We start from the raw sequence: 18756 nt of genomic DNA, 5'->3' as shown, positions 1-18756 counted from the left end.
CGAACACACAACGAGGCCGCCCGCGCGACAAGATGGCGGCGTGCAGGGACGCCGCGATGACCCGACCCATTACCACCGCAGCTGCGTCTGAGACTCTGAGGAGGGGGAGAGGAGAAGGAAGCTCCTCCCGGCCGCCGTGCATCGTAGCGAACCGGGAGCACCCGGTCGGCCGGCCCAAATAGCCAACGTTTGAGGCAGCAGCGACACGCGGTTTGTCGAGCGGAATCTAGAAGCTACCGGAGTCCGGATATATTTGAGGCACGGGAACAGTCGCTTGGTTGGGAGATGGCGATGGCCGATGGCCGTTGAAGCAAGATCTGACGACTCAGCTTATTGTTCCTGACGTGGCTGCACGTGGAGCTGCCTTTGCGTCCTCGCTTAATATATAGAAATACTTTCTCGGTCCTAAAATATATTTTTTAGCTGTCCTTTTTTCTCCATATTCAAATGTACATATCAATCATATTTAAAATTTACTAATGAATATATGTTTAATTGAAAAAAAATACTATTTTGAGATGGACGAAGGGTAGTATAAAAGAACAATGAATTTCAGGAAAAGAGGTTGCATGTTGGGACAAGTGCTCTGCTTAAACTGGAAGATAATTTCTTTTCCTGCGTTCCAATAACTAATGCTCGTAGTGCACTGATACTAGAAAGTTGCTTTTGTATTTTGGTCACCCTGTCACGGACTCACGGGGTATCGGTTGGGGGGGGGGGGGGGGGGGGGGGGGGGCAAGTGATTAGACTCGCTTTTTGAGTCAATCTTTCATTTGAGTTGCTATCAGAAAAGGCATATTGTCAGTGCATTTATGTGCCGTCTTCCATTGGTTTTGTCATTCACTGGAATTTCATCAAGTATCTTTTTCCCTTGTTGCCAGGTTCATGAGCATCCACCGGAAAAGCCTGTCACATTAGCCCAAGATTCCTGAGATGACGCCGTGAGAATTGGAAGAGCATGTCCTAGTGCGGGTTCGTCCGTGTCGAAATCCTGTTCATGGTGGTGGTTTACTCAGTTATACTCCGTATTCAACTTGTGCCAACTGTCATGGCTCATTTTTTTTCCCTCGTTCTATATGGTACATACTATGCTGCTACTGGGTACGATATGTCCAGCCGAATAAAATGCCTATACGGCTATACCTTACGTGTTGGCAATACTGTTAGGATTTATGGGCTAGGTCCAATTGAGAAATTCAAATAAATTCCAGAAAAATCATAAAAGCCCGTATAAGTGGATGGCTAGGGAATAGGTGGAACCAATAGCACCATATTGCTAGTTCTAGTGGAGTAGAGCTAGCTTAAATATGGAAGCCACACTCACTCATCAAGTCATGGATGAGAGGAGAGAGTGTAGAGAGCCACACGCGCGCTCGCTCGCCTCGCCCGGGCGGGACGAAGGGCGCGGGCGCACGACATGCGCGTGAATGGTCCGCCGAGATCCGGCCCCTCGCCTTGCGGGGGCGCGGCTACTGATTTTTTGGGCGGAAAAGATCGGGGGTCGCGGACTCGACCCTATATAAGGAGCCCGGCAGTCAGCCTCCACATTATTCCAGTTTCGCTTTCGCCTCTCTTCATAGCTGAGCCGCCTTTGTGGTCTTCTGCCTCGTCGACCCTGCTGATTTCGTTAATCTGGAATTTGTCTAATTATTCAACAAATACCATATTGCAAAAGTATGGAAGCAGACGTTTGACTGAAATCTGGGCATCAACAAGTAGCAGAAGTACATGAATGGGCCGCTAGGGGTGTTAATGGATCACGATTTAAATATTTTTTCACAAATTCATAGAGCTTTATATAAATTTTAGGTCAAAAATAAATAGAAATATAGCTCGACTCTAACCGAACCCTATTCTTAATTTTTTTGTCACTTCTACGGGCCAATCGACAACTCCCGCACTGCACGCCACGCTTTTTGATGGGATGCTTCTTGATAGCAAGCTGATTATGGGTTTATCCGAGTGGTGAGGCGGCCACTAAGTCCTCTTTTGTTAGGGCTTCTTCAATAGATTTTTGGAAAAAAATGTACTAAAGAGAGACTCTTTGATAGCTCTTCCTAGAAAAGGAGAAATTCATTCAAGAAACCAGCAGGAGTCGTGAGTTAGAAAAAAGAACATCTATCGGCTTCTCTCCCATGTTTTCCTCTTCCTCTACACTACATCGTAGAAAAAGTTGTAGCAGGAGCTATATTGTTAATAAACAGAGTGTTTTTTAGAGCTCTTCATAGAAATAAGTAGATACTCCCTCCGTTTCTTTTTATTAGTCGCTAGATAGTGTAATTTTGCACTATCCAGCGACTAATAAAAAGAAACGGAGGGAGTAGTTGTTTCCTTACAAGAGCTAGAACTGAAGCTGGTATACCAAACGGAGCCTAAAATGACATGGCCTATGGCGTGCCAGTCTATGTAGGGTGGGACCATTTGGAGGCAGCGCCCCGCTTGAAGGCTCGAGTACCCGGAGTGAACCCGAACACCGGGACTGTACGGACGGGTCCACGCCCGCGGTGGACGAGGTGTACCCACGGCGGGGCCCGATTCCCAATGTACATTTCCTTCTCCTTGCCCAGCGTGGAGTACTTGCGTTGGACGGGGATCAGATGCGGGTGCCTGTGCGCGCGCCTCCCCTCCCCACCTCAGCTTCCACTCGCGCGTTATCCCTCGCGTGGCGCGCGATCGGCACCGCCCACGTACCCGTCGCGCGGCCATCGGACGGCTTAAGGAACAGGGAGTCGAGGGGACGCCCGGCGCCCCACCCGTCAGGCCGTCACCAAAAAGCGAAGGCCTATGCTTGCTGTGCTCGGAATTCGGAAATATCACACTGATCCGGCCTGGAGCGCTGGACAGCAGCAGCAGCATCGAGCTCGAGGCCGCTCCGCCACCCCGCACTCGCCTGTCGCCTCTTCTCGCTTTCGCCACCGGGGCAGCGCTCCGGTGAGTGGCGAAGGGCCCCTCCCGGCTCCCGCTTCCCTCTGGTCCGTGTCCGTCGCTTGCTTTGCTCGTGCTTCTGACCTTCCGGTGACGTTGCTTTCTTGCGGGCGTCGTGCTGTACGATAGCATTTTCTTCGCCTCCTGCCTGCCCTGAGGCCTGAGCGCGTTTGTGTGCTTTTTATTTGGGTCCTGCCGATGCGCACGCGCCCGTTGCATCTTTGCTTGGTGCTGGCGCTTCTTTGGTGCGCTTTCCTGTGCTTCATCTGTTGGCCATGCATTCAGTGATCAGATGCTGGTGGTTTGGTTTCGTTTGTGTTCTCCTCCTTTTCCCGGAGGTGTTCTTTTTCTACCAATTCTCTTCTGGCTACGCTTTGGTGTTCTTAAGTGCTACTCTATTACAAGGACGGCATCATCGTTTTCTTCCCCCCACTTTACCCGCACTAGGGGGGGAAACGTCTGCCGATCGAGTTATGTTATTCTGGATCTGCTTCGATATGGACTGGATAGGATCATCATTTCCCCGTTGTGTGGCGTTCCTTCCATTCCCTTTTCGAGCGTCCCTTTCTTGTTGTGCATGCCGAGTTTGCTATAAACATGTAGCAGCACCGCAGCCTCGTTGTCGTTGGCTCTCTCTCCATCCTCTGTTCGTGGCAACAGTTGCTTTGCTTTCCCCACCTGGTTCTACTCCATGTTTGTAAAAGGTGCTGCTGCGATTATTCAGTACTTGCGAACATATATTTGTTTCTTTGTACTACCACTACTGCACTACAATCGTGTATGGTTTCTTTCTTTGTAAAATGTGGTGCTGGAACTGTTCAGGGCTAGGTTGTTCATCTTGTCTCGTGCGGAGTTGTTTAGAATACTGATGCCATCTCTTCCTATATGTCTTGACTAAGACCATGCTAGTTTCGATTCTTCTGACGGCTGCTGGTAGCTTGCATACAGAAACGCTGCATGTACTAAATACTAATCCAACCGCGCCCTTGGGCAATCCCAACCCATACATACATTTATTCCACTTGGCATTGTTTATTGGCCTCTTTCTTTCTTCTGTTTGCAGTAGCGTAGAAGGCCACTTTCCGGTTGCCTTTATCTGCTTCGGTATATGGCTTTGAAGTTACTCAGGAGAAAGAACTTTTCCGCGTTCCCAATTTGTTGACTGTCTATGGCTGCAAAAGTTATCCAGTTTCTGATTAGAATCGTTTCCTCCCTCGACAGAGCGAGAAACCAAGAACTTCTTTGTTCAGTTATTAGCCACTTGGCCGTGAGGCCATGAATATGCGGCTAGTATTTTTTTTTAGTGTAGAATTGTGTAAGTTGGTTGCAAAAGTCTACTTAGGCATCGCATGTTGATCTTAAGCAGGCAATACAGATCAAAAGCGATCCTTGTTCTGGAAATAAGGGAATTGTGTCATCGTGGGTAGTGGGTACAGGTATGGTGAGATCAGGGACAGTGAGCTAGACCGAATTGTTCAAATGGGTTTGGCGTGATCAGAACTGCTACTTTCGGCTGCTGTTGCAGCTTTGACGGTTCCAGTTCACTTTAATATTTCATTTCATTTGATTTGATTACCTATTGTTTGAGAACATACTCTACAAAGTGGCGTAAACTATTTAACTTGCCTCTTATGGTCCTTGAATTATAGAATTGTTGAATTAACGGAACTGTTTTAAATCGTAGCCATGGCTGGACCTGCTGTTCTCAATGAGCGTATCCTTTCTTCCATGTCCCAGAAACATGTTGCTGCTCACCCATGGCATGATTTGGAGATAGGTACTAAACACTTCTTCCCTCATCAAGGACATGCTCCCCTCATTTTGCTATCCTTTGTTTCATAGACTATGATATTGTCACCTTTGCATTCCCTGATTCCCTCATGGCGTAAGAATATCAAATTGCACTAGTGCTCTGCTCTATAAGCGATTTGCTGTTTTGTATTTCCCTTACCGTGTACACTTTCAAATGCAGGACCAGGGGCTCCTGAATTCTTCAATTGTGTAAGTTTACCATTTACTAGTAAATTTACAAATATGGTTGGTGTTCTGAATTCTGATATTACCGATGGATATCAATTAAAAGCTTTTAGCTTCATACTTACATTAAGCTTGGCCTGGTTAGCAGTTGTGGCCTCCACATTTTATAACGTCCCTACATGTATTAGGTATATTGAAACTTGTGGGACAATATTCTCATGATTTTTGAATTTGCACATCATTTTGGCTGTGGTATGAATATTTGATCTAGTGGTACAAACATGCTGTAACATGATGTTTCAAGGTGCGTTATTGAGGTATAGTACTCACCAATAAATGCTTTTGTATTAAACCAGCTATACACATACTAGTCGGCTAGTAGATACTTGATATTATTTCTTGCAGCCTGGACTCCTGTATTTACCTGTCTTTAGCTGTGCTGCTGAAATAAAGCATATCTCAAACCTATCATGCACATTTTGTTTCAATTGTCAGGTGGTTGAGATTCCTAGAGGCAGCAAGGTTAAGTACGAGTTGGACAAGGCATCTGGTCTGATCAAGGTGAGATCCAATTTCATGCTCAGCACATTAATTTTGCTTCGGTGTTTCTTGATTTGGAGTCACTTAGTAATTATATGCACCGTATACTCCCTATTGGATAGGGAACAGCATTGCCGACATCTAGTCGATGTGTTTACCCAAGCCAAGAGGCAATTGACAAAGCTCCATGCAAAATGCAATTTTTATTTCACAGGAATAAAAATGACATGTAACATGTCTTAATAATGTGTTATTAACAATATTTTCTGTGAATGTTAGTAACACTAACACCTAGGGTTAAGGTGGGCTTGCTTGCTACATCTTGTCTTTTCACTTTGACAGTAGGTAATCGGATATTACTTGTTACAGGTGGACCGTGTTCTTTATTCCTCTGTTGTTTACCCACATAACTATGGCTTCATTCCACGCACACTCTGTGAGGATAACGACCCCCTGGATGTCCTCATACTGATGCAGGTATTTTAATGTATGCAGCGTTTCGGTAGCCTTTTATTATCAGCTTTATTCTAACATTGTGTGCTCTTTTTCTGGAAGGAACAAGTTGTCCCTGGGTGTTTCCTGCGAGCTCGTGCTATTGGGCTCATGCCTATGATCGATCAGGTCTAGTGTCTCCGTCACCTGATCGCATAGTGTTTGCTATGTTTACCTTAGACCATATTTTTTTTCCGTGTAATTTTGAGACCACTTGACATGTTAGTTTTGACTTCTGACCAAGCCACCATAAGACCTTTCTATAGAATATAATATAATATAGTTCTTGTAAACTAGTTCTGTCCCAAGGCTGAATTCTTGCATCTTATTTAATCGTTGTTCAACATCACTAGGGCGAGAAAGATGATAAGATTATAGCAGTCTGTGCTGATGACCCTGAATTCCGTCACTACACGGACATCACGGACCTCCCACCGCATCGCCTTCAAGAGATCCGCCGCTTTTTTGAAGATTGTATGTTCTTAAACTGTATCCACAGCTTGTCCCCAGTGTTACAATCCAGATCATAAAATGCAGTAACTAGAGTCCAATCGTTATGTTTCTGCCGTGTTGACAGATAAAAAGAATGAAAACAAAGAGGTCGCAGTGAATGAGTTCCTGCCAGCGAAAGATGCCATCAACGCAATCAAGTACTCGATGTGAGTTTTCTTCCACAGACTCTGGCATATATGTTACTACTACTCTATACTAGCGTTGCTTTGATGCTATTCTATACAGGGCAATAATTTGTGTTATCAGAACAGAGCTCACTAAACCAGTTTGGATGTTGTACTGCAGGGACCTGTATGGCTCATACGTCATCGAAAGCCTGAGGAAGTGATCTCCAGCTGCTTGATTGTGGTTGTGGATGCTACACCATTTTCTCAACAGCTCATCCAGAGTACCGTAGTACAGACTTAACACGAACGAACTGTAATCGTGACCAAGGGATGCTATTACCTTCTGCTCATGTTGAAACAATCAGCAGTGCCTTTCTTTCCATTATATGCCATGTCGAATCAAGGCAACTTGGCCCTGAAATCTTTGTGGTCAAGTTAAACCAGCACTTTGACAGAACAAGGATTGCTGGATGCCTGGATTACTGTTACATAAATGACCATTACTGAACTTCATTTCTTGCTCTTATCTTTTGGTGAGATGCCCAGTTCTCATCCGATGCATAACTATAACTAGTACTAGTTGACTAGTTTGCGAGAAACTGATTCAGTTCAGTCGTGGCTTCTGCCTACTAACCACAGATGTGTTAGTTTCAATTTCTCTGCAGAGCCATACTAGACAGGGGTGTTGTTTGTTCGCCTGCGTAACTAGATGTGGTCACCTTGAAGTATCATGTAGTATAGTTTTTTGAAGGAAAAAAAATGGCTATGGCTATGTACCATTAAATCTCTCTCTCGCTCCCGCTCCCGCTCCCCCTCCCCCCTCCCCCCCCCTCCCCCCCTCCCCCCCCTCTCCCCTCTCTCTCTCTCTCTCTCTCTCTCTCTCTCTCTCTCTCTCTCTCTCTCTCTCTCTCTCTCTCTCTCTCTCTCTCTCTCTCTCTCTCTGACCGGGAAACGAAAACCGGTCCGGTTTGTAGTGTATTTGGGTTTAGAATTTTAAAATATAAGAGTTGACCTTTGGTCAACAAAACAGTATTCAAAAATACAAAACGAAAATGTAATCCCTGCTGCTCAGTAAAACCAGCACAAAAGATTATTTTTTATTCAGGTTGCCAAACTTTTCCAGTACAACAAACTCCCACCCTGAAGAACAGTTACCACGTTACTGAACAGTTCGCTGAATTAAGCTCTCACATATGCCCTAAAGCCAAAACTGCCTCAATCCCTAAGCAAATTCAAGAAAAGTTAAACACTGGTGTGCAATAGGAGGGTTAAGCACCGAGAACGTGAAGCATGATGGCGTTCTGAGCGTGCATTCTGTTCTCAGCCTGGGGGAACACGATTGAATTTGGAGCCTCGATGGCACCGTCGGTCACCTCCACTCCTCTCTCTGCGGGCAAACAGTGCATAAGGTAGGCCTGTGGGCCAGCAATCTCCATCAGGGCTTCATCCACCTGCAATATAGTATAGGGTAAAAAACAGAAGTGTTAGCTGAAGGCCAACAACGTAAGCTATGAAGGTCAAAACAAGACATTGCAACAGTTGCTATGGAGGCCAATAACTGAGAAACACTGAAACAAGACATTGCAGCACAGTTGCTTGTACAGTTTCACTCTCACTTGAACACCAGAATTATGATTGAGATAAAGACCCTAATATCTTGAACCATATGAAGGTCGGAACACAAATGATTATTTCTCTAGTTTTAACTCAGTCGCCTCACGGGCTTAATCAAAGTATATGTAGTTGGTGTCCAGCAAGACACGGAAATTCTAGAAAGTGTGAAAACAGACAAACCGTGAATCCCTGGAACTTCTGTTTTCTATAATCAGCTTCTTCCTTTTGGCCCATGCTGGCCCAAACATCTGTATACACAACATCTGCTCCCTTAACTGCTTCCCTGGGATCGTTTGTTATTTCAATCTTACTGATTCCAGCACTCCTGGCGATCTCCACTGTCTTTGCATCGGGCTCAAATCCCTTGGGACAAGCACATACAAAGTGAAAAGGAAGTACAGCAGCCAATAGAAGCCACGAGTGCACAATGTTGTTCCCATCTCCAACATAGACAACCTACACAATTGAAGAAGGCAGTTGGTCAGAACCCATCTCGAAATTAGACGCATAGAGCACATGCAGTTACTTCAGTGATACGATGATCTACCTTAGTGTTCTCAATGCGACCAACGTGCTCAAGCATAGTAAGTGCATCAGCCATTATCTGGCATGGATGGTTATAGTCGGTGAGACCATTTATGACAGGTACAGCTGCATATTTTGCCAAGTCCAGAATATCCTGTCAAAACCATATGAGAAGTTAGGAGATAGTGCTTGGATGGAAACAAAAAAGGATCAACACCGAGCGGAACTACGCAAGATCAAAACAAGGACAAACGATAATGATAGATTATGAAGACAAAGTATCTCAGTAACAAAGACAACTAAACAAAGATGAACTCGAAGCAAGAGATCAATCCAAAACATCAATTATTTGCTTACATCCAGACAGAACAAGTTTGATATAGTATCGAAGGACACAAACAGACAAAGAAACCACAGAAAAAAAAACTGCCAAGATAATGATACCACAGAAGAAAAAAAAACAGCGAGGTCGGTTCTGAAACCGCATGCATCCATATACATACCAGGACCCATGTTGGCTCTTATATTTCAGAATTAAACAAACTTACTGTTTTAGTTAAATCTATACTAAATCGAAGTTGGTATTTCATATTAATATAATTCTGATTGGCAAAATCTTACTTTTAACTGATGACTATAGTGCTTGTTGTTTTGAGGTAGATATCAAATTGTTGTGCTTAAGCAGCATGGAGAAGACAGATCAAATATGTAAAAAGAAACGATCCAGATTATATGTCCTTGTTGGTTATGTTGGTAAAAAAACACAAAAAAGAAATCTTAATCATACAACTCATGACCAAACCTGATGAGCAAAGACCCTGGCCATAATGATATCATTATAGCCAGAAAGTACTCGAGCAACATCACGAGTCTCCTCACGCTTGCCCATCTGGATATCATCTGGACCCAAATAAATAGCATGCCCACCAAGTAAGAAGAATCCCGCCTCAAATGAAACACGGGTCCTCATTGATGGCTTGGCAAAAATCATCGCCATTGATTTCCCATTGAATGGTTGGAAGCTCCTGTCTCCAGACTTTATCGCTGCCTTAACCTCGATCGCTCGATTAAGGATATTCATTATTGTATCCTTGTCAAAATCATTGATATGAAGGAAATCCTTAGGAGCCTGTTTGGCTGCAAGAAATTGCTACAATCAGAAACAAAGTTTGCTAAGCATGACATAATACTTCCTATAGAATGAAAGCTCACATCGATGCCTAAAACATTTGAGCGCATATATTGGTACGAGAAGCAGAGACAATCACGTTCAGATTTAAAAGTCAGAATTGAGTGCATTTGATGTTCAACACATCAAACAGCAGGACTAGCTCAATGGTGATGCTAAAAAAATCATATTATACAATGTAGAATTTATAAGTGCTGATAAATTTGAGATTCAAGAAAAACAAAAGGTTTAGTAATTCACATATGAAATATGATATATGTATATCTCCACTCAAAATAAGCGTTCCGAGTTGGTCTAGTGGCTACACCATAACAGAACTACAGAAACAAGGCCGAAACTTGGCATAGGCAACTTTTCTAGTTCAAAGAGAAAAATACACCCTGATGAGTACCCAAAATTTGCTACAAACAAAAGGACTTGACCACATTTGACTGTCCCCAATCAACGAAATCAACCAACCATCGCAGCACAGCTTATAGTTTGTCGCATCTCACAGCATTGTTACTTCTAAGTCATAATTGAATCCCCAAACCAAACCCCGAGAGCACAGACCAACAGCCATACCCATACTTTTCAGCAGAACCCTCGATACCAGCAAGCCCCAACCCAGCAACGAAACAGAGTGCTTCAATGCGGCGTTAGAATAACTAACCATCCTTCCCCGCGACGGCCGACACAGCGGGGCTGGACACGGCGGCGACCGCGACCCCGCCGCGGGCCACGGCCGAGGCGGCGGCGGCGATTGGGCGACCGCTGCGAGAAGGGAGCGTGAGCGGCTGCCTGAAGCGGGGGGAGGAGACGACGAGGTGGCCGCTGGAGCCGGAGATCGCCGCCGCCGCCATCATCGCGGGTGGCGCGCGCGTGATTGGGGCGCGGTGTCAGTGAGCCAGTGACCCGGATGGGTGCACGAGTGTGAAGTGAACTCGGGTAGTGCCTTCGCCGGAGTCGGGATACGGATTTGTTGCTAGGCGGAATCAGGTTAGTCTAGGGTTAGGCGAGGTGTTGGCGGGCAGTCACGAATAGCCAACTAGCACAGCTGTTTTTCAAGCAGCCAGCTGGTACTTAAAAGAAACCAAAAAAAGTGACGATCCACTAATAAATATAGAAGTAAATATGCTTATATAGCATCAGACGACGAATTCGTATAGTGAGAAGTGAGATATCTGTTGCTATTTGGGTTATGAGCCAGAGCCGTCGGGGAGGAGAGATCCTAGGATTTTTCTTGGGATCGGCAGAACACCCAATACGCCTTTAAATGACGTACAGCCGGAGAGAAGTGAAGATTAGAAAAAAAAAGAATATATTATTGTCTACTCCTAATGCGAAAAGTAAAGGACGGAAGATAAACTGAATGATCGATTGTTGGTTCTTCAATCGGTCGTACCCCTTTAAATATCACCGGGGGGCTATACCCGTTCCTGGACATCCTCCAACAGCTCCCGCGAGATTAGAGGGACAAACACGCGAGGAGATAGAAGTTTGATGGTCTGATCTAATCCTATCGCGTACCGTCTGTGCCTATAGCCGGACTGTCCGGACCTCAATGACAGATCGGCTGGCCATGACCAGTGCCACAAATGGTGCTCAACACATGCCTCTGTCTTTTGCGGAAGCTGAGTGAACCAAAAGCACTGGTCCATGCTGAAATTAACTCGATGTGACAATATCGGCTTTCCTATGTGTTTTGCTACATACTAGGATGATATCACTGTGTGATCCTCTAAGAGCCTTGATCGGACTATAGCCCCTGATGTCGCTAAGCGTCATATTAGTCCTGGTTAGCTATGTTGGTTACTTGTTTTCAATCGATGTGAATCAAAAACAAGGCAACACAAATATTAGACATTAAGGATCTTCGTCTTTCGAAGCATTATCCTCTTTCAAAGATAATGGTTCGAAGACCAAGGTGATGAAGAACGGGTCTTCATCTCTTATAAAGACAATATTACAATGTAATATAATATTAAGTCTTCATTTATTTCATTAGCATGTTTAAATAATGTTATAATCTGAATTATACACCAATAAAGCATTACAAGCATTTATACATTCGGCTTGCTAGAAGGAGAGAATGTGAGAATGACTTCCAATAAAAGTGTGAACAGTACGATGGTACTATTCATATATTTATAGGCATGGGACGTAGCCCAAACAAAAGTATAATTATGACCCTGATACCTATACATTTGTCCTATTACAGATACTAAGGAAAATGGGTCTTTTCACTGTTGATTTGGTTTCTTGTGTGACCTTCGGGACCACCTCAAGTCGAAGCTCTAACTCTTGCCGAAGCTTTGTTATATTACTTGCATCCCTTGCTCCGCTGCTCTAGCTTCGACATTTGGTCCTTCGACATATCCGTTAAGATGAATCAAAACGGCCTCGTTCATCTAGAGGACCTTCAACAGAGAAGGAGACCCCAACAAGCTTGTCATCCTGCTTACCTAATTTTCTGCATGCTCGGGCGAGGCTCCGTAGTTGACCAGAACTTCTCCCAGTAGGTCGTCCTCCTTGATGTTACCTTCGCCCATAGGTGTTGGCATGTCTTGGAGGTTTTCTAGTGAGGTGCAGATGGTCCTGTCTCAGCGGTCGGGTGGTCCGCTCTGTGCTCAGACGGTCCACCTTATATGCAGAGAGCTTTCTAGCTTTTGTTTCGTCTTCTATCTTCGTGTCCGCTTGAGTTGCTACGACGACTTTTGGTCTCCACCTCTTTTGCGGTGGTAGGTACTGGGATGTGTATTATTCAACATTTTCTTTGTCACTTTTTCTCTGCTCTCCTTCATTCTCGAGCGTTGCAATTTACGCTTTTGAGACCGTGTTAGGCCCGATGGACATCACTGGGGCATGGAGTATTCCTGGTTAACTACTTTGTTGGGTTCTTCTGTGAACCCATTCGGTCTTGCACTTGTAGTGCCAACTTGTCAAATACAGAAGTTTGGGGTGCCCCTAAGAGGGGTATTGTGGCATCCCATATGGGGTACGGTGACTCGCCCCACGTTTGATTGGGTACATAAAGTGTTGGAAGGTATGCATACTGATATGGCACAGGTGGGTATAGGGTGGCGGTGGCGGTGTCTGTGTATGTACATTGGGTCTTAGATGAATATCATTACAAGCTACCTCTTCCGATTGGTGAGAAGACCTAATCGGCCTGACCTGTCTTCGCTCACGGGCAGGTGAGTGAAGTTTCTCTGTTGGTTGATTCTTAGACCAACCATATTTTTCACATGTTTAGATAATAACTGATCAAATGTCGGGCCAGCTTTGACCAGGCGACCGAACATTTAAAAATTATTCCTCTTCCACGTACCTATTTCTGGTCGTCGAGGTTTGAAGGTACGTGGTCGTCGTTGTCCCTGGGCGCTGTTGGACTATCCGTCTGATCCATCCGGACTGTCCGGCGGTGTCCCGATCTGTCCGCGTTTGCACGTCGGACCGTCCATGGTGCGCAGAAAAGGGGCCCATGCCTGGTCGCCTTCTCGTGCCTGCCCCCTAGCATTGGAGGTCGTGATGGTGATCTTTAGTGTTTCCCCTGCATCTGGGATCTTTTCCACCATCACTTTTTGAAAGTCGCCTAGAGGGGGGTGAATAGGCGAAACCTAAAATTTATAAACTTTAAACACGCACTAAGGCCGAGGTTGGTGTTGGAATTAAATCAGAGTATGAAAGATAGTTCTCCTTGCTATGAGTTGCTCAATCAATGCGGATAACGTCTGGGAGCAAACTCAAATCTATATGAGCAAGGGAACTTTTAGAGAGAGAGGAAAGAGGGAGAACAAATAAAGTGAAGTTCAACAAGTGAACACGGTAATTTGTTTACTGAGGTTCGGTTTCAAAGAACATAGTCCCCGTTGAGGAGGCCACAAAGGCCGGGTCTATTCCAACCCTTTCCCTCTCTTAATCGGTCACTCAGACCGATCGAGTGCTTTTTTCTCAATCTCACGGGTCACTAAGACACCGCAAGGATCACCACACAATTAGGTGTCTCTTGCAAGCTTTACAAAACACTTAGAGAGTTTAGAGAGAGATGAGGAAAGCACGATTAAGAAAGCCAAGCAGCAAGAGCAACAAATGAAACACGAATCACACTCTCTCAAGTCACTAATCACTAATGATCACTTGTCTCAATTGTGGAACTTGGAGAGATTGGAAACTTTGAATGTGTCTTGGAATGGATTGCTAGCTCTTGTATTGAATGTGTATGAGTAGAATGCTTGGATGATCTGAATGCAGGTGGTTGGGTTGTATTTATAGCCTCCAACCACTTCCTAGCCATTGCTCCAATTATGCTGACCACAGACGATCCGCGCTGCTGGTCCGGACGGTCCGCCCCTGCACATCAACGACTGAAATCGCAACGGTCAAGTAACAGCTATAGAGCATTTAATGTGTCGTCAGATGTCAGATAAAGCAGTCGTGGACGTTCCGGCCGTGCACCCCGGACGACCCGCGAGGACGCTAAAAAATGTATTTTACCGAACCCGTCACCTTCGGGTTTTTCTGGTTTTTCACCGACCAGACGATTCGCGCCTTGGTCTCGGACGGTTCACACTTGGTCTCGGACGGTGCTCGCTTTTCCATCGGACGGTCCATAGTGTTAACTTGTGTTTTTGCAGTGTTCCTGTCCGAGGCACACCCTGGTGTCGTGGACGGTCCGCCGCAAGGGCCCGGACGGTCCGTGCATAGGTGTTTTTCCAAAAATCTTCTCCTGCCCGGAATAATCTACGGTATTCCGGACAATCGTCTTAGAATAGTTGTAGATGAACTTATCCACCTGATAAATGATCAACTGGGCAAACTAGTTAGTGCATAAGGTTTGTGATGGTCGTCAAACACCAAAATCGATTATAGGAAATGTTGAGGTCATTTCCCTTTCACTTTCCTGTAGGAAACTTTTACGTTTTAATTGACCTCTCGTGTATTGCCGATGATGACCTCCTTACCCTTGCCCTTATCAGTCACGTTAGGTCGAACTAGGACTTTTTTATTTATTGGGAAGGGTTCTATGTCCACCTACATTTCCTGAAATTTCAATCGTCCCTCGCTAATGGCTGATTGGATCTGTCGTCGAAACACATTACAATCATTAATGGCATGAGAGAAAGAAATTATGCCATTTACAATAAGAATGTTGTTTAAGTTCATTGGCATATGAATATTATGATTATTTTAATGTTGTCGTTTTTTTTAGTAATTCATCGAATAGTTTATCACACTTGCCAACATTAAATGTAAATTTATCCTCTTCTCGATGTTTCTTTTGAATCGGGTGCAAAGAGAAACAAGCTGAGGATTTAGCCTGTTTTGGCCACATCAACTCAGCGGCATACACCTCTTGTGGTTCATCATCCGAGCTACTCGGGTTACAATTGAAAGTCGCCTAGAGGGGGTGAATAGGCAAATCTGAAATTTATAAACTTTAAGCACGACTACAAGCCGAGGTTAGCGTTAGAAATAAAGTTGAGTCCAAAAGAGAGGGTGAAAACAAATCAACCAAAGAAATAGAGCGGATGACACGGTGATTTGTTTTACCGAGGTTCGGTTCTTGCAAACCTACTCCTCGTTGAGGTGGTCACAAAGACCGGGTCTCTTTCAACCATTTCCCTCTCTTAAACGGTCACCTAGACCGAGTGAGCTTTCTCCTTAATCAAACGGGGCACTTAGACCCCTCACAAGGACCACCACAACTTGGTGTATCTTGCTTTGATTACAAGTCACTTAGGAATAAGAATGGGAATAGAAGAAAGCACAATTGCAAAAGCCAAGCAACAAGAGCGACAAATAACACACGGATCACTCTCTCTCAAGTCGCTAATCACTAATGATCACTTGTCTCAATTGAGGAACTTGGAGAGATTGGAAGCTTTGATTGTGCCTTGAAATAAATTGCTAGCTCTTGTATTGAATGTGAAAGGTTGGAATGCTTGGGTGAGATGAATTGAGCTGGTTGGGGTTGTATTTATAGCCACCAACCACTTCCTAGTCGTTGCTCCAATTCTGCCAACCGCGGACGGTCCGCGTCCCTGGTCCGGTCGGTCTGCCCCTGCACATCAACGACTGAAAACGCAACGGTCAGCAGTAACGGCTATATCAACAGCTATTTTGCATTTAATGTGTCGTCAGATGTCAGATAAAGGTAGTCACGGACGCCGGTCGTGCACCCCGAACGGTCCGCGAGGACGCTATAAGCCTATAATTCATTTTACCGAACCCGTTACCTTCGAGTTTTTCGGTTTTTCACCAACCGGACGGTCCGCGCTTGAGGCCGGACGGTCCGCGCGTGGTCTCGGACGGTGCTTGCTTCTCCTCTGGACGGTCCGTAGTGTAGACTTGGATTTTTGCATCGGTTCTGTCCGAGGGTCATTCTGGTGTCGCGGACGGTCCGCCGCAAAGGCCTGGACGGTCCGCGCTTAGTCTATTTTTCCAAAAAGCTTCTCCTGTCTGGAAAAATCTACGGTATTCCGGACAATTGACTTAGAGTAGTTGTAGATGAACTTATGCACCTGTGAAATGATCAACTAGGCAAACTAGTTAGTCCACAAGGTTTGTGATGGTCGTCAAACACCAAAATCTATTATAGGAAATGTTGAGACTATTTCCCTTTCAATCTCCCCCTTTTTGGTGATTGATGCCAACACAAACCAAAGCAAATACAAAGTGTAGAAATGTAACTAGTTTGCATTTTGACAGATGTGCATAAGTTATTTTGAAGTGAAAACATCTCTAAGCAGATAAGTTTGATACGATAATTTTAACATTTTGGACCACATTTGCACCACTTGTTTTGTTTTTGCAAGTTCTTTTGGAAATTCTTTTCAAAGTCTTTTTGCAAATATTCAAAGGTATATGAATAAGATTTCGAGAAGCATTTTTAAGACTTGAAGTTTTCTCCCCCTGTTTCAAGTGCTTTTCCTTTGACTAAACAAAACTCCCCCTTAGTGAAATTCTCCTCTTAGTGTTCAAGAGGGTTTTACAAATTGAAAGAAAATCGAATATTTTAGATACTAATTTTTGAAAAACTCCTCCTTAAAATATAAATACCAATTGAGATAGAACTTCTTAAAGGAATACTAATTTCAAAGATACAAATTGAAAACAACTTAAACAACTTTGTTTCAAAAATTTTTGAAATTGGTGTGGTGGTGCGGTCCTTTTGCTTTGGGCTAATACTCTCTCCCCCTTTGGCATTAATCACCAAAAACGGAGTCTTTAGAGCCATTTTTCTTTACTTTCTCCCCAATGGTACAAATGAATATGAGTGAAGATTATACCAAAGTGGAGAGCGGTGCGGAGTGACGGCGAAGGGTAAATAATACCGATAGAGTGGAGTGGAAGCCTTGTCTTCGCCGAAGACTCCATTTCCCTTTCAATATATGACTTAGCATAAGAGATGACTTGAAAACACATTAGTCATAGCACATGAAAGAGATATGATCAAAGGTACATAAATGAGCTAAGTGTGCAAAGTGTCAATCAAAATTCCGAGAATCAAGAATGTTTAGCTCATTCCTAAGTTTGGTAAAAGTTTTCTCATCTAGTGGTTTGGTAAAGATATCGGCTAATTGTTCTTTGGTGCTAACATAAGCAATCTCGATATCCCCCCTTTGTTGGTGATCCCTCAAAAAGTGATACTGAATGGCTATGTGCTTAGTGCGGCTGTGCTCAACGGGATTATCCGCCATGCGGATTGCACTCTCATTATCACATAGGAGAGGGACTTTGGTTATTTTGTAGCCATAGTCTCTAAGGGTTTGCCTCATCCAAAGCAATTGCACGCAACAATGGCATGCGGCAATGTACTCGGCTTCGGTGGTAGAAAGAGCCACTGAATTTTGTTTCTTTGAAGCCCAAGACACCAGGGATCTTCCTAAGAACTAACAAGTCCCTGATGTGCTCTTTCTATCAATTTTACACCCTACCCAATCAACATCTAAATAACATATTAAATCAAAAGTGGATCCCTTGGGGTACCAAAGACCAAACTTAGGTGTATGAACTAAATATCTCAAGATCCTTTTCACGGCCCTAAGGTGAACTTCCTTAGGATCGGCTTGGAATCTTGCACACATGCATACAAAAAGCATAATATCCGGTCGATATGCACATAAATAGAGTAAAGATCCTATCATCGACTGGTATACCTTTTGATCTACGGATTTACCTCCCATGTCGAGGTCGAGATGCCCATTGATTCCCATGGGTGTCTTGATGGGCTTGGCATCCTTCATTCCAAACTTGGTAAGTATATCTTGAGTGTACTTGGTTTGGCTGATGAAGGTGCCCTCTTGGAGTTGCTTCACTTGAAATCCTAAGAAATACTTCAACTCCCCCATCATTGACATCTCGAATTTTTGAATCATAATCCTACTAAACTCTTCACAAGTAGATTTGTTAGTAGACCCAAATATGATATCATCAACATAAATTTGGCACACAAACAGATCATTTGCAATAGTTTTAGTAAAGAGAGTAGGATCGGCTTTGCCAACTTTGAAGCCATTAGTGATAAGAAAATCTCTTAGGCATTCATACCATGCTCTTGGGGCTTGCTTGAGCCCATAAAGCGCCTTAGAGAGTTTATACACATGGTTAGGGTACTCACTATCTTCAAAGCCAAGAGGTTGCTCAACATAGACCTCCTCCTTGATTGGTCCATTGAGGAAGGCACTTTTCACATCCATTTGGTAAAGCTTAAAGCCATGGTAAGTAGCATAGGCAAGTAATATGTGAATTGACTCAAGTCTAGCTACGGGTGCATAGGTTTCACTGAAATCCAAACCTTTGACTTGTGAATATCCCTTGGCCACAAGTCGGGCTTTGTTCCTTGTCACCACACCATGCTCATTTTGCTTGTTGCGGAAAACCCACTTGGTT

General features: G+C 44.3%; 2 protein-coding genes across 8 annotated transcripts; one reads left to right on the top strand and one right to left on the bottom strand.

Annotated features, from left to right (window-relative positions):
* Positions 1-2584: 2584 nt before the first annotated feature.
* Positions 2585-7078, top strand: LOC100383920 (Soluble inorganic pyrophosphatase 2). 7 transcript variants are annotated; one of them, XM_008645901.4, is made up of 9 exons: positions 2585-2931; positions 4610-4702; positions 4898-4926; positions 5398-5463; positions 5812-5919; positions 5998-6063; positions 6288-6408; positions 6512-6593; positions 6733-7078. In XM_008645901.4, the coding sequence occupies exons 2-9, from the start codon at positions 4612-4614 to the stop codon at positions 6773-6775; spliced, it is 606 nt and encodes a 201-aa protein (XP_008644123.1). In that variant the 5' UTR covers positions 2585-2931; positions 4610-4611; the 3' UTR covers positions 6776-7078. The 7 variants fall into 7 exon arrangements, with proteins under 7 accessions (XP_008644123.1, XP_008644124.1, XP_008644125.1 ...); XM_008645902.3 differs by having other exon boundaries at positions 2590-2972; XM_008645903.3 differs by lacking the exon at positions 2585-2931 and adding an exon at positions 3034-3170.
* Positions 7079-7620: 542 nt separating this feature from the next.
* Positions 7621-10830, bottom strand: LOC100280306 (uncharacterized). The gene is given in 5 exon segments (NM_001153232.1): positions 7621-8005; positions 8349-8624; positions 8716-8847; positions 9496-9830; positions 10535-10830. Coding segments are annotated over 5 exon segments (1119 nt in total). The 5' UTR covers positions 10728-10830; the 3' UTR covers positions 7621-7822.
* Between the last annotated feature and the right edge of the window lie 7926 nt (positions 10831-18756).

This window comes from Zea mays, chromosome 5 (assembly GCF_902167145.1).
Source record: "Zea mays cultivar B73 chromosome 5, Zm-B73-REFERENCE-NAM-5.0, whole genome shotgun sequence".
NCBI lineage: Eukaryota > Viridiplantae > Streptophyta > Magnoliopsida > Poales > Poaceae > Zea > Zea mays.
This window is presented reverse-complemented; position numbering and strand designations above follow the sequence as displayed.